The following is a 24,123-nucleotide window of genomic DNA, read 5'->3' as shown; positions in this document are numbered from 1 at the left end:
GCATCTCTTTATTACTGGGGCTGCTGCGGGGCATCTCTTTATTACTGGGGCTGCTGCGGGGCATCTCTTTATTACTGGGGCTGCTGCGGGGCATCTCTTTATTACTGGGGCTGCTGCTGGGCATCTCTTTATTACTGGGGCTGCGGGTCTCTTATTCTGGGGCTGCTGCGGGCATCTCTTTATTACTGGGGCTGCTGCGGAGCATCTCTTTATTACTGGGGCTGCTGCGGGGCATCTCTTTATTACTGGGGCTGCTGCGGGGCATCTCTTTATTACTGGGGCTGCTGCGGGGCATCTCTTTATTACTGGGGCTGCTGCGGGGCATCTCTTTATTACTGGGGCTGCTGCGGGGCATCTCTTATTACTGGGGCTGCTGCGGGGCATCTCTTTATTACTGGGGCTGCTGCGGGGCATCTCTTTATTACTGGGGCTGCTGCGAGGCATCTCTTTATTACTGGGGCTGCTGCGGGGCATCTCTTTATTACTGGGGCTGCTGCGGGGCATCTCTTTATTACTGGGTGTAACAGTGGCTGCTGTGCGCCGCTGTAGCCCTGCTTACTGCCGTGGTCCCGGGCGCTGTGTTCAGCTGTGATCTGCTGCCGGTGTTTCCTTGCTGCTTGTTTCCTGCAGCATTTTCTTAAGGGCTGGCGCTCGTCACTTTCTGTGCTTTATCGGCTGGATCATGTGATCTCTCTGACCAATCGTAGCCCTCCTGCATATATATAAGTGACTCAGCCCCTTCCCAGATGCCTCAGTGTCAAGGTCCTTGTGTACTGCTAAGGTTCCTGACTCGTACTTGTGTTCCTGGACTCTGCTACCTGTTTGATCTCTGCCTGCTTGCATTGACTCTCCTATTGCCGACCTGGATTGCCTGACCTGTACCTGTCCCACCTGCACTGACCTGTTGCCTGTTTGACTTCACCTTTGCCTTCTCCTTCGGTCCTGGTTACGACTCAGCCTGCTGACCATGCCTGTCTCTCAGGTACCTCCTGGTCTGCCTGGACCAGCTGTCTCGTGTACCAATCCTCCTCAAGAGGTAGCGACCTGGTGTTCCCCTCGGAAAAGTCTATCCCCACCATCAGGGGTACTGTGAAGATCGAGGGGTTCACTTAGACAACGCCCTTAGAGGAGGTAGGACACGTGGCACAGTGGGTTCACACCCGCTGGTTTGTGACACTGGGGCTGCTGATGGGAATCTCTGTATTACTGGGGTTGCTGAGAGGCACCTCAGGATAGGTGGGGGTCCGACACCCTACAACTGCAGCCATTAGCTGTATGAAGGGAAGGCGCCATAGACATAGCAGCAGAGGGCAGGTGGGGAGTTGGGAGATGTGTGCGGTGTCGGACCCCTGCCGATCTGATATTAATCACCTATCCTGAGAATAGGTCATCAATATAAAAAATACGGAGAACCCCTTTAACTATTGCTTTATTATAAATATGTCCCCAAATTCCTGTCCTTAGTTATAACTAGTGTTGAGCAAAGTGAGCGAGTGGAAAACCACTTTAAACTTGAAACCGAACTCGACTTTGGTTCCGACTATTACCTGCAGTCCCAGTAATAAAGAGATTCCCCGCTGCAGTCCCAGTAATAAAGAGATGCCCAGCAGCAGTCCCAGTAATAAAGAGATTCCCCGCTGCAGTCCCAGTAATAAAGAGATGCCCAGCAGCAGCCCCAGTAATAAAGAGATGCCCAGCAGCAGTCCCAGTAATAAAGAGATTCCCCGCTGCAGTCCCAGTAATAAAGAGATGCCCAGCAGCAGCCCCAGTAATAGAGATGCCCAGCAGCAGCCCCAGTAATAAAGAGATGCCCCGCAGCAGCCCCAGTAATAAAGAGATGCCCCGCAGCAGCCCCAGTAATAAAGAGATGCCCCGCAGCAGCCCCAGTAATAAAGACATGCCCCGCAGCAGCCCCAGTATAAAGACATGCCCCACAGCAGCCCCAGTAATAGAGATGCTCCACAGCAGCCCCAGTAATAAAGAGATGCCCCGCAGCAGCCACAGTAATAAAGAGATGCCCCGCAGCAGCCCCAGTAATAAAGAGATGCCCTGCAGCAGCCCCAGTAATAAAGAGATGCCCCGCAGCAGCCCCAGTAATAAAGAGATTCCCCGCTGCAGTCCCAGTAATAAAGAGATGCCCAGCAGCAGTCCCAGTAATAAAGAGATTCCCCGCTGCAGTCCCAGTAATAAAGAGATGCCCCGCAGCAGCCACAGTAATAAAGAGATGCCCCGCAGCAGCCCCAGTAATAAAGAGATTCCCCGCTGCAGTCCCAGTAATAAAGAGATGCCCAGCAGCAGTCCCAGTAATAAAGAGATTCCCCGCTGCAGTCCCAGTAATAAAGAGATGCCCCGCAGCAGCCACAGTAATAAAGAGATGCCCCGCAGCAGCCCCAGTAATAAAGAGATGCCCTGCAGCAGCCCCAGTAATAAAGAGATGCCCCGCAGCAGCCCCAGTAATAAAGACATGCCCCACAGCAGCCCCAGTAATAAAGAGATTCCCCGCTGCAGTCCCAGTAATAAAGAGATGCCCCGCAGCAGCCCCAGTAATAAAGAGATGCCCCGCTGCAGTCCCAGTAATAAAGAGATGCCCAGCAGCAGCAGCCCCAGTAATAAAGAGATGCCCAGCAGCAGCCCCAGTAATAAAGAGATGCCCCGCAGCAGCCCCAGTAATAAAGAGATGCCCCGCAGCAGCCCCAGTAATAAAGAGATGCCCCGCAGCAGCCCAGTAATAAAGAGATGCCCAGCAGCAGCCCCAGTAATAAAGAGATGCCCCGCAGCAGCCCCAGTAATAAAGAGATGCCCCGCAGCAGCCCCAGTAATAAAGAGATGCCCCGCAGCAGCCCCAGTAATAAAGACATGCCCCACAGCAGCCCCAGTAATAGAGATGCTCCACAGCAGCCCCAGTAATAAAGAGATGCCCAGCAGCAGTCCCAGTAATAAAGAGATGCCCCGCAGCAGCCCCAGTAATAAAGAGATGCCCCGCAGCAGCCCCAGTAATAAAGAGATGCCCCGCAGCAGCCCCAGTAATAAAGAGATGCCCCGCAGCAGCCCCAGTAATAAAGACATGCCCCGCAGCAGCCCCAGTAATAAAGAGATGCCCCGCAGCAGCCCCAGTAATAAAGAGATGCCCCGCAGCAGCCCCAGTAATAAAGAGATGCTCCGCAGCAGCCCCAGTAATAAGAGATGCCCCGCAGCAGCCACAGTAATAAAGAGATGCCCCGCAGCAGCCCCAGTAATAAAGAGATGCCCAGCAGCAGCCCCAGTAATAAAGAGATGCCCAGCAGCAGCCCCAGTAATAAAGAGATGCCCCGCAGCAGCCCCAGTAATAAAGAGATGCTCTGCAGCAGCCACAGTAATAAAGAGATGCCCCGCAGCAGCCCCAGTAATAAAGAGATGCCCAGCAGCAGCCCCAGTAATAAAGAGATGCCCAGCAGCAGCCCCAGTAATAAAGAGATGCCCAGCAGCAGCCCCAGTAATAAAGAGATGCCCAGCAGTAGAGTTGAGCGAACACCTGGATGTTCGGGTTCGAGAAGTTCGGCCGAACTTCCCGAAAATGTTCGGGTTCGGGATCCGAACCCGATCCGAACTTCGTCCCGAACCCGAACCCCATTGAAGTCAATGGGGACCCGAACTTTTCGGCACTAAAACGGCTGTAAAACAGCCCAGGAAAGGGCTAGAGGGCTGCAGCAATTACTGGGGCTGCAGCAACATGTAGGTAAATCCCCTGCAAACAAATGTGGATAGGGAAATGAATAAAAATAAAAATTAAATAAATAAAAATTAACCAAAATCAATTGGAGAGAGGTCCCATAGCAGAGAATCAGGCTTCACGTCACCCACCACTGGAACAGTCCATTCTCAGATATTTAGGTCCCGGCACCCAGGCAGAGGAGAGAGGTCCCGTAACAGAGGATCTGGCTTCATGTCAGCAGAGAATCAGTCTGCATGTCATAGCAGAGAATCAGGCTTCACGTCACCCACCACTGGAACAGTCCATTCTCAGATATTTAGGTCCCGGCACCCAGGCAGAGGAGAGAGGTCCCGTAACAGAGGATCTGGCTTCATGTCAGCAGAGAATCAGTCTGCATGTCATAGCAGAGAATCAGGCTTCACGTCACCCACCACTGGAACAGGCCATTTTCATAAATTTAGGCCCAGCACCCAGGCAGAGGAGAGAGGTCCCGTAACAGACAATCTGGCTTCATGTCAGCAGAGAATCAGTCTGCATGTCATAGCAGAGAATGAGGCTTCACGTCAGCCACCACTGCAACAGTCCATTGTCAGATATTTAGGCCCAGCACACACACAGGCAGAGGAGAGAGGTCCCATAGCAGAGAATCAGGCTTCACGTCAGCCACCACTGCAACAGTCCATTTTCATAAATTTAGGCCCAGCACCCAGGCAGAGGAGAGAGGTCCCGTAACAGAGAATCTGTCTTCATGTCAGCAGAGAATTAGTCTGCATGTCATAGCAGAGAATCAGGCTTCACGTCACCCAACATTGGAACAGTCCATTGTCATATATTTAGGCCCCGGCACCCAGACAGAGGACAGGTTCATTCAACTTTGGGTAGCCTCGCAATATAATGGTAAAATCAAAATAAAAATAGGATTGAATGAGGAAGTGCCCTGGAGTCCAATAATATATGGTTATGGGGAGGTAGTTAATGTCTAATCTGCACAAGGGACGGACAGGTCCTGTGGGATCCATGCCTGGTTCATTTTTATGAACGTCAGCTTGTCCACATTGGCTGTAGACAGGCGGCTGCGTTTGTCTGTAATTACGCCCCCTGCCGTGCTGAATACTCGTTCAGACAAAACGCTGGCCGCCGGGCAGGCCAGCACCTCCAAGGCATAAAAGGCTAGCTCTGGCCACGTGGACAATTTAGAGACCCAGAAGTTGAATGGGGCCGAACCATCAGTCAGTACGTGGAGGGGTGTGCACACGTACTGTTCCACCATGTTAGTGAAATGTTGCCTCCTGCTAACACGTTGCGTATCAGGTGGTGGTGCAGTTAGCTGTGGCGTGTTGACAAAAGTTTTCCACATCTCTGCCATGCTAACCCTGCCCTCAGAGGAGCTGGCCGTGACACAGCTGCGTTGCCGACCTCTAGCTCCTCCTCTGCCTTGGCCTTGGGCTTCCACTTGTTCCCCTGTGACATTTGGGAATGCTCTCAGTAGCGCGTCTACCAACGTGCGCTTGTACTTGCGCATCTTCCTATCACGCTCCAGTGCAGGAAGTAAGGTGGGCACATTGTCTTTGTAGCGTGGATCCAGCAGGGTGGCAACCCAGTAGTCCGCACACGTTAAAATGTGGGCAACTCTGCTGTCGTTGCGCAGGCACTGCAGCATGTAGTCGCTCATGTGTGCCAGGCTGCCCAGGGATAAGGACAAGCTGTCCTCTGTGGGAGGCGTATCGTCATTGTCCTGCCTTTCCCCCCAGCCACGCACCAGTGATGGACCCGAGCTGCGTTGGGTGCCACCCCGCTGTGACCATGCTTCATCCTCATCCTCCTCCACCTCCTCCTCATCCTCGTCCTCCAGTAGTGGGCCCTGTCTGGCCACATTTGTACCTGGCCTCTGCTGTTGCCAAAAACCTCCCTCTGAGTCACTTCGAAGAGACTGGCCTGAAAGTGCTAAAAATGACCCCTCTTCCTCCTCCTGGGCCACCTCCTCTTCCATCATCGCCCTAAGTGTTTTCTCAAGGAGACATAGAAGTGGTATTGTAACGCTGATAACGGCGTCATCGCCACTGGCCATGTTGGTGGAGTACTCGAAACAGCGCAACAGGGCACACAGGTCTCGCATGGAGGCCCAGTCATTGGTGGTGAAGTGGTGCTGTTCCGCAGTGCGACTGACCCGTGCGTGCTGCAGCTGAAACTCCACTATGGCCTGCTGCTGCTCGCACAGTCTGTCCAGCATGTGCAAGGTGGAGTTCCACCTGGTGGGCACGTCGCATATGAGACGGTGAGTGGGAAGGCCGAAGTTACGCTGTAGCGCAGACAGGCGAGCAGCAGCAGGATGTGAACGCCGGAAGCGCGAACAGACGGCCCGCACTTTATGGAGCAGCTCTGACATGTCGGGGTAGTTGAGTAAGAACTTCTGCACCACCAAATTCAGCACATGCGCCAAGCAAGGGATGTGCGTCAAACCGGCTAGTCCCAGAGCTGCAACGAGATTTCGCCCATTATCGCACACCACTAGGCCGGGCTTGAGGCTCACCGGCAGCAACCACTCGTCGGTCTGTTGTTCTATACCCCGCCACAACTCCTGTGCGGTGTGGGGCCTGTCCCCCAAACATATGAGTTTCAGAATGGCCTGCTGACGTTTACCCCGGGCTGTGCTGAAGTTGGTGGTGAAGGTGTGTGGCTGACTGGATGAGCAGGTGGAAGAAGAGGAGGAGGAAGCCGAGAAGGAGGAGGTGGCAACAGGAGGCAAAGAATGTTGCCCTGCGATCCTTGGCGGCGGAAGGACGTGCGCTAAACAGCTCTCCGCCTGGGGCCCAGCTGCCACTACATTTACCCAGTGTGCAGTTAGGGAGATATAGCGTCCCTGGCCGTGCTTACTGGTCCACGTATCTGTGGTTAGGTGGACCTTGCCACAGATGGCGTTGCGCAGTGCACACTTGATTTTATCGGATACTTGGTTGTGCAGGGAAGGCACGGCTCTCTTGGAGAAGTAGTGGCGGCTGGGAACAACATACTGTGGGACAGCAAGCGACATGAGCTGTTTGAAGCTGTCTGTGTCCACCAGCCTGAATGACAGCATTTCATAGGCCAGTAGTTTAGAAATGCTGGCATTCAGGGCCAGGGATCGAGGGTGGCTAGGTGGGAATTTACGCTTTCTATCAAATGTTTGTGAGATGGAGAGCTGAACGCTGCCGTGTGACGTGGTGGAGACGCTTGGTGACGGAGGTGGTGGTGGTACGTCCCCTGTTTGCTGGGCGGCAGGTGCCAACGTTCCTCCAGAGGCGGAGGAAGAGGCCGAGGCGGCAGCAGCAGAAGAGGCCGAGGCGGCAGCAGCAGAAGAGGCCGAGGCGGCAGCAGCAGAAGAGGCCGAGGCGGCAGCAGCAGAAGAGGCCGAGGCGGCAGCAGCAGAAGAGGCCGAGGCGGCAGCAGCAGTAGAGGCCGAGGCGGCAGCAGCAGAAGAGGCCGAGGCGGCAGCAGCAGAATAGGCCGAGGCGGCAGCAGCAGAAGAGGTAGCAGGGGGAGCCTGAGTGACTTCCTTGTTTTTAAGGTGTTTACTCCACTGCAGTTCATGCTTTGCATGCAGGTGCCTGGTCATGCAGGTTGTGCTCAGGTTCAGAACGTTAATGCCTCGCTTCAGGCTCTGATGGCACAGCGTGCAAACCACTCGGGTCTTGTCGTCAGCACATTGTTTGAAGAAGTGCCATGCCAGGGAACTCCTTGAAGCTGTCTTTGGGGTGCTCGGTCCCAGATGGCGGTGGTCAGTAGCAGGCGGAGTCTCTTGGCGGCGGGTGTTCTGCTTTTGCCCACTGCTCCCTCTTTTGCTACGCTGTTGGCTCGGTCTCACCACTGCCTCTTCCTCTGAACTGTGAAAGTCAGTGGCACGACCTTCATCCCATGTGGGGTCTAGGACCTCATCGTCCCCTGCATCGTCTTCCACCCAGTCTTCCTCCCTGACCTCCTGTTCAGTCTGCACACTGCAGAAAGACGCAGCAGTTGGCACCTGTGTTTCGTCATCATCAGAGACGTGCTGAGGTGGTATTCCCATGTCCTCATCATCAGGAAACATAAGTGGTTGTGCGTCAGTGCATTCTATGTCTTTCACCGCTGGGGAAGGGCTAGGTGGATGCCCTTGGGAAACCCTGCCAGCGGAGTCTTCAAACAGCATAAGAGACTGCTGCATAACTTGAGGCTCAGACAGTTTCCCTGTTATGCATGGGGGTGATGTGACAGACTGATGGGCTTGGTTTTCAGGCGCCATCTGTGCGCTTTCTGCAGAAGACTGGGTGGGAGATAATGTGAACGTGCTGGATCCACTGTCGGCCACCCAATTGACTAATGCCTGTACCTGCTCAGGCCTTACCATCCTTAGAACGGCATTGGGCCCCACCATATATCGCTGTAAATTCTGGCGGCTACTGGGACCTGAGGTAGTTGGTACACTAGGACGTGTGGATGTGGCAGAACGGCCACGTCCTCTCCCAGCACCAGAGGGTCCACTAACACCACCACGACCATGTCCACGTCCGCGTCCCTTACTAGATGTTTTCCTCATTGTTATCGTTCACCACAACAACAAAAATATTATTTGGCCCAATGTATTGTATTCAAATTCAGCGGGATATAAATGTGAGGCCTAGTATTTAGGCGCTGGGTGACAGGTATAGGTTTTCTGACAGAATTAGACTTGGAAATGCACAGAAGCGTGTGTGTGAAGTTATTCTGAATGACCCAATGTGCACCTTGAATATTATATACCCTTTTAGGGATAGATTTCAAATAGCTCTGATATAGCAGAAACCACTAAATTATGAAGTTGCTAAATTGGGAATTGTATTTCAACCCAGAACAAAAAATGGGCTTTGACGGGCACTAAATAACTTTCCCAGCCACAACAGGACAGCGGTAACGACAGATTTAGCGGGATATAAATTTAAGGCCTAGTATTTAGGCGCTGGGTGACAGGTATGGGTTTAGTGACAGAATTAGACTGGGATATGGCCAAAAAACAACCACACTATTGCTGGTTAAATGCACTTGGTGACGGGCGCAGCTTGCCCCTGATGTAGTATATGGCCAAAAAATGAACAGACTATTGCTGGTTAAATGCACTTGGTGTGACAGCTTCACCCTGATGTAGGCTTTAGCCAAAAAACAACCACACCATTGAGGGTTAAATGCACTTGGTCGCAGCTTGTGCTGGCGCACCACAAGACACAAAATGGCCGCCGATCACCCCAGAAAAAAGTAACTGACAAACGGTCTGGGCAGCCTAAAAACAGTGAGCAATTGAGTATCAGCAGCTCAATGACCCACAGCTGCAGATCGATCAATAATCAAGTCTTTTGGAGGAGTTAATCTGCCTAATCTCGCCCTACTGTCGCATCCGCAACCTCTCCCTACACTGATCAGAGCAGAGTGACGGGCGGCGCTATGTGACTCCAGCTTAAATAGAGGCTGGGTCACATGGTGCTCTGGCCAATCACAGCCATGCCAATAGTAGGCATGGCTGTGATGGCCTCTTGGGGCAAGTAGTATGACGCTTGTTGATTGGCTGCTTTGCTGCCTTTCAAAAAGCGCCAAGAAAGCGACGAACACCGAACCCGAACTTTTACGAAAATGTCCGGGTTCGGGTCCGTGTCACGGACACCCCAAAATTCGGTACGAACCCGAACTATACAGTTCGAGTTCGCTCATCCCTACCCAGCAGCCCCAGTAATAAAGAGATGCCCCGCAGCAGCCCCAGTAATAAAGAGATGCCCCGCAGCAGCCCCAGTAATAAAGAGATGCCCCGCAGCAGCCCCAGTAATAAAGAGATGCCCCGCAGCAGCCCCAGTAATAAAGAGATGCCCCGCAGCAGCCCCAGTAATAAAGAGATGCCCAGCAGCAGCCCTAGTAATAGAGATGCCCAGCAGCAGCCCCAGTAATAAAGAGATGCCCCGCAGCAGCCCCAGTAATAAAGAGATGCCCCGCAGCAGCCCCAGTAATAAAGAGATGCCCCGCAGCAGCCCCAGTAATAGAGATGCCCAGCAGCAGCCCCAGTAATAAAGAGATGCCCCGCAGCAGCCCCAGTAATAAAGAGATGCCCCGCAGCAGCCCCAGTAATAAAGAGATGCCCAGCAGCAGCCCCAGTAATAAAGAGATGCCCCGCAGCAGCCCCAGTAATAAAGAGATGCACCTCAGCAGCCCCAGTAATAAAGAGATGCACCTCAGCAGCCCCAGTAATAAAGACATGCCCCGCAGCAGCCCCAGTAATAAAGAGATACCCCGCAGCAGTCCCAGTAATAAAGAGATGCCTCGCAGCAGCCCCAGTAATAAAGAGATACCCCGCAGCAGCCCCAGTAATAAAGAGATACCCCGCAGCAGCCCCAGTAATAAAGAGATGCCCAGCAGCAGCCCCAGTAATAAAGAGATGCCCGGCAGCAGCCCCAGTAATAAAGATATGCCCCGCAGCAGCCCCAGTAATAAAGAGATGCCCAGCAGCCCCAGTAATAAAGAGATGCCTCGCAGCAGCCCCAGTAATAAAGAGATGCCCCGCAGCAGCCCCAGTAATAAAGAGATACCCCGCAGCAGCCCCAGTAATAAAGAGATGCCCAGCAGCAGCCCAGTAATAAAGAGATGCCCAGCAGCAGCCACAGTAATAAAGAGATGCCCAGCAGCAGCCCCAGTAATAAAGAGATGCCCAGCAGCAGCCCCAGTAATAAAGAGATACCCCGCAGCAGCCCCAGTAATAAAGAGATGCCCAGCAGCAGCCACAGTAATAAAGAGATACCCCGCAGCAGCCCCAGTAATAAAGAGATGCCCCGCAGCAGCCCAGTAATGAAGAGATGCCCAGCAGCAGCCCCAGTAATAAAGAGATGCCCCGCAGCAGCCCCAGTAATAAAGAGATGTCCTGCAGCAGCCCCAGTAATAAATAGATGCCCAGCAGCAGCCCCAGTAATAAAGAGATGCCCAGCAGCAGCCACAGTAATAAAGAGATGCCTAGCAACAGCCCTAGTAATAAAGAGATGCCCCGCAGCAGCCCCAGTAATAAAGAGATGCCCCGCAGCAGCCCCAGTAATAAGAGATGCCCCGCAGCAGCCACAGTAATAAAGAGATGCCCAGCAAACAGCCCTAGTAATAAAGAGATGCCCCGCAGCAGCCCCAGTAATAAAGAGATGCCTCGCAGCAGCCCCAGTAATAGAGATGTCCCGCAGCAGCCCCAGTAATAAAGAGATGCCCCGCAGCAGCCCCAGTAATAAAGAGATGCCCCGCAGCAGCCCCAGTAATAAAGAGATGCCCAGCAGCAGCCCAGTAATAAAGAGATGCCCGCAGCAGCCCCAGTAATAAAGAGATGCCCCGCAGCAGCCCAGTAATAAAGAGATGCCCCGCAGCAGCCCCAGTAATAAAGAGATGCCCCGCAGCAGCCCCAGTAATAAAGAGATGCCCCGCAGCAGCCCCAGTAATAAAGAGATGCCCCGCAGCAGCCCCAGTAATAAAGAGATGCCCAGCAGCAGCCCCAGTAATAAAGAGATGCCCCGCAGCAGCCCAAGTAATAAAGAGATGCCTCGCAGCAGCCCCAGTAATAAAGAGATGCCCCGCAGCAGCCCCAGTAATAAAGAGATGCCCAGCAGCAGCCCCAGTAATAAAGAGATGCCCCGCAGCAGCCCCAGTAATAAAGAGATGCCTCGCAGCAGCCCCAGTAATAAAGAGATGCCCAGCAGCAGCCCCAGTAATAAAGAGATGCCCCGCAGCAGCCCCAGTAATAAAGAGATGCCTCGCAGCAGCCCCAGTAATAAAGAGATGCACCTCAAGCAGCCCCAGTAATAAAGAGATGCACCTCAGCAGCCCCAGTAATAAGACATGCCCCGCAGCAGCCCCAGTAATAAAGAGATGCCCGCAGCAGCCCCAGTAATAAAGAGATGCCCCGCAGCAGCCCAGTAATAAAGAGATGCCCCGCAGCAGCCCCAGTAATAAAGAGATGCCCCGCAGCAGCCCAGTAATAAAGAGATGCCCCGCAGCAGCCCCAGTAATAAAGAGATACCCCGCAGCAGTCCCAGTAATAAAGAGATGCCTCGCAGCAGCCCCAGTAATAAAGAGATACCCCGCAGCAGCCCCAGTAATAAAGAGATACCCCGCAGCAGTCCCAGTAATAAAGAGATGCCCAGCAGCCCCAGTAATAAAGAGATGCCTCGCAGCAGCCCCAGTAATAAAGAGATGCCCCGCAGCAGCCCCAGTAATAAAGAGATGCCCCGCAGCAGCCCCAGTAATAAAGAGATGCCCCGCAGCAGCCCCAGTAATAAAGAGATGCACCTCAGCAGCCCCAGTAATAAAGACATGCCCCGCAGCAGCCCCAGTAATAAAGAGATACCCCGCAGCAGTCCCAGTAATAAAGAGATGCCTCGCAGCAGCCCCAGTAATAAAGAGATACCCCGCAGCAGCCCCAGTAATAAAGAGATACCCCGCAGCAGCCCCAGTAATAAAGAGATGCCCCGCAGCAGCCCCAGTAATAAAGAGATGCCCCGCAGCAGCCCCAGTAATAAAGAGATGCCCCGCAGCAGCCCCAGTAATAAAGAGATGCCCGGCAGCAGCCCCAGTAATAAAGATATGCCCCGCAGCAGCCCCAGTAATAAAGAGATGCCCAGCAGCCCCAGTAATAAAGAGATGCCCCGCAGCAGCCCCAGTAATAAAGAGATGCCCAGCAGCAGCCCCAGTAATAAAGAGATGCCTCGCAGCAGCCCCAGTAATAAAGAGATACCCCGCAGCAGCCCCAGTAATAAAGAGATGCCCAGCAGCAGCCCCAGTAATAAAGAGATGCCCAGCAGCAGCCACAGTAATAAAGAGATGCCCAGCAACAGCCCCAGTAATAAAGAGATGCCCAGCAGCAGCCACAGTAATAAAGAGATGCCCAGCAACAGCCCTAGTAATAAAGAGATGCCCCGCAGCAGCCCCAATAATAAAGAGATGCCCCGCAGCAGCCCCAGTAATAAAGAGATGCCCCGCAGCAGCCACAGTAATAAAGAGATGCCTCGCAGCAGCCCCAGTAATAAAGAGATGCCCCACAGCAGCCCCAGTAATAAAGAGATGCCCAGCAGCAGCCCCAGTAATAAAGACATGCCCCGCAGCAGCCCCAGTAATAAAGAGATACCCCGCAGCAGCCCCAGTAATAAAGAGATTCCCCGCTGCAGTCCCAGTAATAAAGAGATGCCCCGCAGCAGCCCCAGTAATAAAGAGATTCCCCGCTGCAGTCCCAGTAATAAAGAGATACCCCGCAGCAGCCCCAGTAATAAAGAGATTCCCCGCTGCAGTCCCAGTAATAAAGAGATGCCCCGCAGCAGCCCCAGTAATAAAGAGATGCCTCGCAGCAGCCCCAGTAATAAAGAGATACCCCGCAGCAGCCCCAGTAATAAAGAGATGCCCAGCAGCAGCCCCAGTAATAAAGAGATGCCCAGCAGCAGCCACAGTAATAAAGAGATGCCCAGCAACAGCCCCAGTAATAAAGAGATGCCCAGCAGCAGCCACAGTAATAAAGAGATGCCCAGCAACAGCCCTAGTAATAAAGAGATGCCCCGCAGCAGCCCCAGTAATAAAGAGATGCCTCGCAGCAGCCCCAGTAATAGAGATGTCCCGCAGCAGCCCAGTAATAAGAGATGCCCCGCAGCAGCCCCAGTAATAAAGAGATGCCAGCAGCAGCCCCAGTAATAAAGAGATGCCCCGCAGCAGCCCAGTAATAAAGAGATGCCCCGCAGCAGCCCCAGTAATAAAGACATGCCCCACAGCAGCCCCAGTAATAAAGAGATGCCCAGCAGCAGCCCCAGTAATAAAGAGATGCCCAGCAGCAGCCCGAGTAATAAAGAGATGCCCCGCAGCAGCCCCAGTATAAAGAGATGCCCCGCAGCAGCCCCAGTAATAAAGAGATGCCCCGCAGCAGCCCCAGTAATAAAGAGATGCCCCGCAGCAGCCCCAGTAATAAAGAGATGCCCCGCAGCAGCCCCAGTAATAAAGAGATGCCCCGCAGCAGCCCAGTAATAAAGAGATGCCCCGCAGCAGCCCCAGTAATAAAGAGATGCCCAGCAGCAGCCCTAGTAATAGAGATGCCCAGCAGCAGCCCCAGTAATAAAGAGATGCCCCGCAGCAGCCCCAGTAATAAAGAGATGCCCCGCAGCAGCCCCAGTAATAAAGAGATGCCCCGCAGCAGCCCCAGTAATAGAGATGCCCAGCAGCAGCCCCAGTAATAAAGAGATGCCCCGCAGCAGCCCCAGTAATAAAGAGATGCCCCGCAGCAGCCCCAGTAATAAAGAGATGCCCAGCAGCAGCCCCAGTAATAAAGAGATGCCCCGCAGCAGCCCCAGTAATAAAGAGATGCCCCGCAGCAGTCCCAGTAATAAAGAGATGCCTCGCAGCAGCCCCAGTAATAAAGAGATGCCCAGCAGCAGCCCCAGTAATAAAGAGATGCCCCGCAGCAGCCCCAGTAATAAAGAGATGCCCCGCAGCAGCCCCAGTAATAAAGAGATGCCCAGCAGCAGCCCTAGTAATAGAGATGCCCAGCAGCAGCCCCAGTAATAAAGAGATGCCCCGCAGCAGCCCCAGTAATAAAGAGATGGCCCGCAGCAGCCCCAGTAATAAAGAGATGCCCCGCAGCAGCCCCAGTAATAGAGATGCCCAGCAGCAGCCCCAGTAATAAAGAGATGCCCCGCAGCAGCCCCAGTAATAAAGAGATGCCCCGCAGCAGCCCCAGTAATAAAGAGATGCCCCGCAGCAGCCCCAGTAATAAAGAGATGCCCAGCAGCAGCCCCAGTAATAAAGAGATGCCCCGCAGCAGCCCCAGTAATAAAGAGATGCCCCGCAGCAGTCCCAGTAATAAAGAGATGCACCTCAGCAGCCCCAGTAATAAAGAGATGCACCTCAGCAGCCCCAGTAATAAAGAGATGCACCTCAGCAGCCCCAGTAATAAAGACATGCCCGCAGCAGCCCCAGTAATAAAGAGATACCCCGCAGCAGTCCCAGTAATAAAGAGATGCCTCGCAGCAGCCCCAGTAATAAGAGATACCCCGCAGCAGCCCCAGTAATAAAGAGATACCCCGCAGCAGCCCCAGTAATAAAGAGATGCCCGGCAGCAGCCCCAGTAATAAAGAGATGCCCGGCAGCAGCCCCAGTAATAAAGAGATGCCCCGCAGCAGCCCCAGTAATAAAGAGATGCCCCGCAGCAGCCCCAGTAATAAAGAGATGCCCAGCAGCAGCCCCAGTAATAAAGAGATGCCCGCAGCAGCCCCAGTAATAAAGAGATGCCCCGCAGCAGCCAGTAATAAAGAGATGCCCCGCAGCAGCCCCAGTAATAAAGAGATGCCCCGCAGCAGCCCCAGTAATAAAGAGATGCCCCGCAGCAGCCCCAGTAATAAAGAGATGCCCCGCAGCAGCCCCAGTAATAAAGAGATGCCCAGCAGCAGCCCCAGTAATAAAGAGATGCCCCGCAGCAGCCCCAGTAATAAAGAGATGCCTCGCAGCAGCCCCAGTAATAAAGAGATGCCCAGCAGCAGCCCCAGTAATAAAGAGATACCCCGCAGCAGCCCCAGTAATAAAGAGATGCCCCGCAGCAGCCCCAGTAATAAAGAGATGCCCCGCAGCAGCCCCAGTAATAAAGAGATGCCCCGCAGCAGCCCCAGTAATAAAGAGATGCCCAGCAGCAGCCCCAGTAATAAAGAGATGCCCCGCAGCAGCCCAGTAATAAAGAGATGCCCCGCAGCAGCCCCAGTAATAAAGACATGCCCCACAGCAGCCCCAGTAATAAAGAGATGCCCAGCAGCAGCCCCAGTAATAAAGAGATGCCCAGCAGCAGCCCTAGTAATAAGACATGCCCCGCAGCAGCCCCAGTAATAAAGAGATGCCCCGCAGCAGCCCCAGTAATAAAGAGATGCCCCGCAGCAGCCCCAGTAATAAAGAGATGCCCCGCAGCAGCCCCAGTAATAAAGAGATGCCCCGCAGCAGCCCCAGTAATAAAGAGATGCCCCGCAGCAGCCCAGTAATAAAGAGATGCCCCGCAGCAGCCCCAGTAATAAAGAGATGCCCAGCAGCAGCCCTAGTAATAGAGATGCCCAGCAGCAGCCCCAGTAATAAAGAGATGCCCCGCAGCAGCCCCAGTAATAAAGAGATGCCCCGCAGCAGCCCCAGTAATAAAGAGATGCCCCGCAGCAGCCCCAGTAATAGAGATGCCCAGCAGCAGCCCCAGTAATAAAGAGATGCCCCGCAGCAGCCCCAGTAATAAAGAGATGCCCCGCAGCAGCCCCAGTAATAAAGAGATGCCCAGCAGCAGCCCCAGTAATAAAGAGATGCCCCGCAGCAGCCCCAGTAATAAAGAGATGCACCTCAGCAGCCCCAGTAATAAAGAGATGCACCTCAGCAGCCCCAGTAATAAAGACATGACCCGCAGCAGCCCCAGTAATAAAGAGATACCCCGCAGCAGTCCCAGTAATAAAGAGATGCCTCGCAGCAGCCCCAGTAATAAAGAGATACCCCGCAGCAGCCCCAGTAATAAAGAGATACCCCGCAGCAGCCCCAGTAATAAATAGATGCCCAGCAGCAGCCCCAGTAATAAAGAGATGCCCAGCAGCAGCCCCAGTAATAAAGAGATGCCCAGCAGCAGCCACAGTAATAAAGAGATGCCCAGCAGCAGCCCCAGTAATAAAGAGATGCCCAGCAGCAGCCCCAGTAATAAAGAGATACCCCGCAGCAGCCCCAGTAATAAAGAGATGCCCAGCAGCAGCCCCAGTAATAAAGAGATGCCCAGCAGCAGCCCCAGTAATAAAGAGATGCCCAGCAGCAGCCCCAGTAATAAAGAGATACCCCGCAGCAGCCCCAGTAATAAAGAGATGCCCAGCAGCAGCCCCAGTAATAAAGAGATGCCCAGCAGCAGCCCCAGTAATAAAGAGATGCCCAGCAGCAGCCACAGTAATAAAGAGATGCCCAGCAGCAGCCCCAGTAATAAAGAGATGCCCAGCAGCAGCCCCAGTAATAAAGAGATACCCCGCAGCAGCCCCAGTAATAAAGAGATGCCCAGCAGCAGCCCCAGTAATAAAGAGATGCCCAGCAGCAGCCACAGTAATAAAGAGATGCCCAGCAACAGCCCCAGTAATAAAGAGATGCCCAGCAGCAGCCCCAGTAATAAAGAGATGCCCCGCAGCAGCCCCAGTAATAAAGAGATGCCCCGCAGCAGCCCCAGTAATAAAGAGATGCCCCGCAGCAGCCACAGTAATAAAGAGATGCCCAGCAACAGCCCTAGTAATAAAGAGATGCCCCGCAGCAGCCCCAGTAATAAAGAGATGCCTCGCAGCAGCCCCAGTAATAGAGATGTCCCGCAGCAGCCCCAGTAATAAAGAGATGCCCCGCAGCAGCCCCAGTAATAAAGAGATGCCCCGCAGCAGCCCCAGTAATAAAGAGATGCCCAGCAGCAGCCCCAGTAATAAAGAGATGCCCCGCAGCAGCCCCAGTAATAAAGAGATGCCCCGCAGCAGCCCAGTAATAAAGAGATGCCCCGCAGCAGCCCCAGTAATAAAGAGATGCCCCGCAGCAGCCCCAGTAATAAAGAGATGCCCCGCAGCAGCCCCAGTAATAAAGAGATGCCCAGCAGCAGCCCCAGTAATAAAGAGATGCCCCGCAGCAGCCCCAGTAATAAAGAGATGCCTCGCAGCAGCCCCAGTAATAAAGAGATGCCCAGCAGCAGCCCCAGTAATAAAGAGATGCACCTCAGCAGCCCCAGTAATAAAGAGATGCACCTCAGCAGCCCCAGTAATAAAGACATGCCCCGCAGCAGCCCCAGTAATAAAGAGATACCCCGCAGCAGTCCCAGTAATAAAGAGATGCCTCGCAGCAGCCCCAGTAATAAAGAGATACCCCGCAGCAGCCCCAGTAATAAAGAGATACCCCGCAGCAGCCCCAGTAATAAAGAGATGCCCCGCAGCAGCCCCAGTAATAAAGAGATGCCCCGCAGCAGCCCCAGTAATAAAGAGATGCCCCGCAGCAGCCCCAGTAATAAAGAGATGCCCTGCAGCAGCCCCAGTAATAAAGATATGCCCCGCAGCAGCCCCAGTAATAAAGAGATGCCCAGCAGCCCCAGTAATAAAGAGATGCCCCGCAGCAGCCCCAGTAATAAAGAGATGCCCAGCAGCAGCCCCAGTAATAAAGAGATGCCTCGCAGCAGCCCCAGTAATAAGAGATACCCCGCAGCAGCCCCAGTAATAAAGAGATGCCCAGCAGCAGCCCCAGTAATAAAGAGATGCCCAGCAGCAGCCACAGTAATAAAGAGATGCCCAGCAACAGCCCCCAGTAATAAAGAGATGCCCAGCAACAGCCCTAGTAATAAAGAGATGCCCCGCAGCAGCCCCAGTAATAAAGAGATGCCCCGCAGCAGCCCCAGTAATAAAGAGATGCCCCGCAGCAGCCACAGTAATAAAGAGATGCCCAGCAAACAGCCCTAGTAATAAAGAGATGCCCCGCAGCAGCCCCAGTAATAAAGAGATGCCTCGCAGCAGCCCCAGTAATAGAGATGCCCCGCAGCAGCCCCAGTAATAAAGAAATGCCCCGCAGCAGCCCCAGTAATAAAGAGATGCCCCGCAGCAGCCCCAGTAATAAAGAGATGCCCAGCAGCAGCCCCAGTAATAAAGAGATGCCCCGCAGCAGCCCCAGTAATAAAGAGATGCCCTGCAGCACCCCCAGTAATAAAGAGATGCCCCGCAGCAGCCCAGTAATAAAGAGATGCTCTGCAGCAGCCCCAGTAATAAAGAGATGCTCTGCAGCAGTTCATAAGGAGTTATGAAATTACTGCACATCTTAGCCATACACCGGTTACATCTTTGAGACCCTGGAACCGAGTCGGACGTTCCCCTGGACTTCGCTCACTTATAGGATTTAGGGAAGGGGAGATATGGAGACCTCACAGTAGGAGCCAGGTAGCTACGCCATGTTTGGTCTCCACATGCACCAGGGACCTGTCCACATCCATTGGCACCAGAACCAAGTCCCTATGGCCTTCTGATGAGGAGCTATGATCCATATTGGGTTTGTGGATTTTTACCTGCCATAACCCAGGGGGAGGGAAGGGCTTGGCCAACCAGGGTTAATGCCCCTGCGAGGCAGCCGCCATTGCCTTACTCTGAAGGGAGGTCATGTCTTGTATCCTGTTTGGAGAGACCTCACTGCCTCCCATGTAACTACAGCATCGAGGACTATACATATGTCCTGTAAGTGACTTCTCTCTGCACCATCACCGGCCTCTCTGACCATTTATATCCCTTGTGCATATAGTGTTGTGTCTGGTGCACCCTTGAAGGGATTCAATGTGGCTCTATAACCTGTCAATCACTCACTTAAGGTGCCCAAGGGGAGGTCCGTTAATACAGGGTGCCCGGCCGCACCCCTCGCCGTCCGTGCCCAGCGCCGCCTTCCCTAGCTCAGTGCCGCCTCCGCAATCCTACCCGTCCCTCTGCCAGATCCCGCGCCTGCGCAGTAGGCTCAGCCTGATGCGCCGCAGACTCCTGGCAGCGGCTTTGTTGAGCGAAGTGCGCATGCGCATCAGCCGGCGGTCGTGTGCAGGTAGCTCTATAAAGATCCTAAGGATGGTCAGCCGGATCTCTTCACATGTATCTATGAGAACGCGCTCGATCACGCTGAGCGCATCTTACCTGGAAGGAGAGGTCAATACATGGACATTACCTGGCATGTAGACCAAGCGGCAGTTGCAGTCTTTCAGGATGAGGCGCGTCTCACAGTCTATGCGGCAGGCGGAGATGCTGTAGTTCTTGAAGTAAGGAGACGTGAAGAGTGTGTCCTTACAGTCACCCCACGGCGGGGGCAGGTACTTCAGCTAAGGTCACAGCGTTAAGGGGGAATATTCACAGTAATATTTATTAGGCTGAGACATCAGGCCTTCATCAAGCAGTGCTGGCTTTGGATGGTCACTGTGGGCCAGCTTCTGGTCTGCTAGATGAGTGTGGGGTCCGGGAAAGTGGGACCCTTCAGGACCAATACTGAACCCCTGAACTGTGGGCATGTGACTGGGTGGTGGGAATGAGGCCTTATAATGGCCAAGAAAGATGGAAGCAAAGAGGTGACGCAGCAGCCTCTCACCAGGCCTAATACTACAGCAATGTGTAGATAAACTCCTATCCGAAAAGCTGTGCACTACACCAAAACGAGTGCGCCTTCCGAAAACCAAGTGTCATAATCCACACAATGAAAAGGACAACCCCCGATATACAACTCTGTCTGGTCAGATGGTTGGCAGGAAATCTCCGAGGGGGAGGGTTCCCCATATTAAATACATGAATACGATAGTAAAGCCCTGCCAAAATAACCGACCACGAAGGGGGAGTCCTGACCTATGTTTCGCCTTAGCTCCTTCTGGATGGAAGAGTATATATGTATCCAGATACATGAACCTGATACCTCCCTGGCAGGAAACACGTTCACTAAAGTGCCTCTAGATAATGAAGATAAAGAAAAAACACATGGACATAGCAGAATATACGGAAAACGGCGCCAAAAGGTGTTCAGTGGAGTGGAGCACACCGCCATATACGGTTACAAGAAAAAGTATGTGAACCCTTTGGAGTGATATGGATTTCTGCACAAATTGGTCATAAAATGTGATCTGATCTTCATCTCAGTCACAACAATAGACAATCACCGTCTGCTTAACCTAATAACACACAAAGAGTTAAATGTTACCATGTTTTTATTGCACACACCATGTAAACATTCACAGTGCAGGTGGAGAAAGTATGTGACCCCTTGGATTTAATAACTGGTTGAACCTCCTTTGGCAGCAATAACTTCCACCAAACGTTCCCTGTAGTTGCAGATCAGACGCGCACAACGGTCAGGAGTAATTCTTGACCATTCCTCTTTACAGAACGGTCTCAGTTCAGCAATATTCTTGGGATGTCTGGTGTGAATCGCTTTCTTGAGGTCCTGCCACAGCATCTCCATCGGGTTGAGGTCAGGACTCTGACTGGGCCGCTCCAGAAGGCGGATTTTCTTCTGTTTAAGCCATTCTGTTGTTGAGTTACTTCTATGCTTTGGGTCGTTGTCCTGTTGCAGCACCATCTTCTGTTGAGCTTCAGCTGGTGGACAGATGGCCTTAAGTTCTCCTGCAAAATGTCTTGATAAACTTGGGAATTCATTTTTCCTTCGATGATAGAAATCCGTCCAGGCCCTGACGCAGCAAAGCAGCCCCAAACCATGATGCCCCCACCACCATACCTCACAGTTGGGATGAGGTTTTGAGGTTGGTGTGCTGTGCCTCTTTCTCTCCACACATAGTGTTGTGTGTTTCTTCCAAACAGCTCCACTTTGGTTTCATCTGTCCACAGAATATTTTACCAGTACTGCTGTGGAACATCCAGGTGCTCTGGTGCAAACTGTAAACGGGCAGCAATGGTTTTGTGGACAGCAGTGGTCTCCTCTGTGGTCTCCTCCCATGAAATCCATTCTTGTTTAGTGTTTTACATATAGTAGATTCGCTAACAGGGATGTTAGCATATGCCAGAGACTTCTGTAAGTCTTTAGCTGACACTCTAGGATTCTTCTTCCCCTCATTGAGCAGTCTGCGCTGTGCTCTTGCAGTCATCTTTACAGGACGGCCGCTCCTAGGGAGAGTAGCAGCAGTGCTGAACTGTCTCCATTTATAGACAATTTGTCTTACCGTGGACTGAGGAACAGCAAGGCTTTTGGAGATACTTTTATATCCCTTTCCAGCTTTATGCAAGTCAACAATTCTTAATCGTAGGTCTTCTGAGAGCTCTTTTGTGCGAGGCATCATTCACATCAGGCAATGCTTCTTGTGAAAAGCAAACCCAGAACTGGTGTGTGTTCTATAGGGCAGCTGTAACCAACACCTCCAATCTCATCTCATTGATTGGACTCCAGTTGGCCGACACCTCACTCCAATCAGCTCTTGGAGATGTCATTAGTCTAGGGGTTCACATACTTTTTCCACCTGCACTGTGAATGTTTACATGGTGTGTTCAATAAAAACATGGTAACATGTAACTCTTTGTGTGCTATTAGGTTAAGCCGACTGTGATTGTCTATTGTTGTGACTTAGATGAAGATCAGATCACATTTTATGACCAATTTGTGCAGAAATCCATCTCATTCCAAAGGGGTCACATACTTTTTCTTGCAACTGTATATACTGCGTTCCACATTAGGACATTCTTCTCATCGATGATGATGATGATGATGATGATGACATACACTGAGGTTAAACTCCCCTTCCTTGGTTGGTTATTTTGGCAGGGCTTTATTACCGTTTTGTGTTTTCCTGTATTTAATAGGGGGTACCCTCCCTCAGTCACCCCCTCTCTTATGTAGATGGACCACTTTATGCATTTTTGGGGTATATTATTTGAGCAGATATATCTGTATCTTGGGGGGTATGGATTATGGCACTTTTTAATGTTTTTTATGCTAGTTGTTACTTTACATGGTGTAGCGGACAGTTTCTTGTACAGGAGAATGTACCACATCACCATCATCTTACATCCCATCCACATCAACTTATAATCATCATTCACACCACCATGATCTAACATCACCATCCACACCTCCATCATTTTACATCATCTTTCATCATCATCCACATTACTATCCACTGTCACATCACCATCCCCATCATTTCACATCACCATCCCCATCTCCATCATTTCACATCACAATCTCCATTCACATCACCATCACATCATTTCACATCCACCCATCTCACATCATTTCACATCACCATCCACATCTCCATCATTTCACATCACCATCCACATCTCCATCATTCACATCACCATCCACAACTCCATCATTTCACATCACCATCCACATCTCCATCATTTCACATCACCATCCACATCTCCATCATTTCACATCACCATCCACATCTCCATCATTTCACATCACCATCCACATCTCCATCATTTCACATCACCATCCACATCTCCATCATTTCACATCACCATCCACATCTCCATCATTTCACATCACCATCCACATCTCCATCATTTCACATCACCATCCACATCTCCATCATTTCACATCACCATCCACATCACCATCATTTCACATCACCATCCACATCACCATCATTTCACATCACCATCCACATCACCATCATTTCACATCACCATCCACATCACCATCATTTCACATATCCATCCACATCTCCATCATTTCACATCACCATCCACATCTCCATCATTTCACATCTCCATCTGTCACGCTTCGGTGTGGGAGGGAAACACCACACTGCGTATAGGAGGGAAGGGGGGGAACAAGGAATCAGGCCTGAGAACAAGGGAAGGAGGAAGGACACCTCCTAGTGAAAACCCTAACCAAAATCCTGACTGACAACCAGTATGAACAGACCCCAAAGGTAGGTAAGTTCATACGCAGGAAAAGGAAGGACAAACAGGAGTCTACTTCAGGCCTAATACAAACGATAGGGGAATGCAACACACAGAACCCAGACAAAATACAAAAGGGAAAGGAAAGACTTAACTTCAAATAGGCTATGGAAGAACCAGGAACTCAGCTGAGATCCAACCACAAACAATCCCCAGGCACTGAAGTTATAAACCACACAGCATAGTGGGAGAAGCAACTATAAATAAGGAAGGTTAAATGACCACATAAGCAACACCTCGAGGCAAGGGGTGTGGCGATTACCAGAAACAACACATACACCTATTGATCCACAAGGAAAACATGTCAGATCAAACCACGTGTTGCAACAGATCTCCTGCCACTCACTGTCGCCGGGACGTCTTTATGTCTCGGTACGTCCATGACACCATCATTTTACATCACCATCCACATCGTCATCATTTCACATGTCCATCCACATTCCCATATTTTCACATATTCATCCACATCTCCATAATTTCACATCTCCATCACTTTGCATCACCATCCACATCTCCATCATTTCACATCTCCATCTTTTTGCATCACCATCCACATCTCTATCATTTTGAATCACCATTCAGATCTCGATCATTTCACATCACCATCCACATCTCCATCATTTTGAATCACCATCCAGATCTTCATCATTTCACATCTCCATCCATCCACATTTCCATCATTTTACATCCCCATCCACATCTCCATCATTTCACATCTCCATCTTTTTACATCACCATTCACATCTCTATAATTTTGAATCACCATTCACATCTCCATCATTTCACATCTCGATCATTTGACATCTCCTTCACTTCACATCACCATCCACCTCTCCATAATTTTGAATCACCATCCAGATCTCCATCATTTCACATCTCCATCCATCCACATTTCCATCATTTTACATCCCCATCCACATCTCCATCATTTCACATCTCCATCCATCCACATTTCCATCATTTTACATCCACATCTCCATCATTTCACATCTCCATCATTTCACATCTCCATCATTT

At 51.8% G+C, this 24,123-nt stretch overlaps 1 protein-coding gene across 1 annotated transcript in view; it reads right to left on the bottom strand.

Moving 5' to 3' along the window:
- Window positions 1-24,123, bottom strand: part of LOC122923424 (acid-sensing ion channel 1C-like) — a gene marked incomplete at its 3' end in the record, with an annotated part of 97,856 nt that overhangs the window by 5,000 nt on the left and 68,733 nt on the right. Inside the window, exons 4-5 of the mRNA XM_044274235.1 lie at window positions 19,359-19,520; window positions 4,929-4,949 (exon numbers count right to left, since the gene is read on the bottom strand). Coding sequence (XP_044130170.1) covers window positions 4,929-4,949; window positions 19,359-19,520 — 183 coding nt within the window. The remainder of the gene's footprint in view (window positions 1-4,928; window positions 4,950-19,358; window positions 19,521-24,123) is intronic.

The sequence above is a fragment of the Bufo gargarizans genome, unplaced genomic scaffold (genome assembly GCF_014858855.1).
Source record: "Bufo gargarizans isolate SCDJY-AF-19 unplaced genomic scaffold, ASM1485885v1 original_scaffold_1589_pilon, whole genome shotgun sequence".
NCBI classification, from domain to species: domain Eukaryota; kingdom Metazoa; phylum Chordata; class Amphibia; order Anura; family Bufonidae; genus Bufo; species Bufo gargarizans.
Note: the sequence above shows the minus strand (reverse complement) of the source record. Positions and strands in the feature narration are given on the sequence as shown.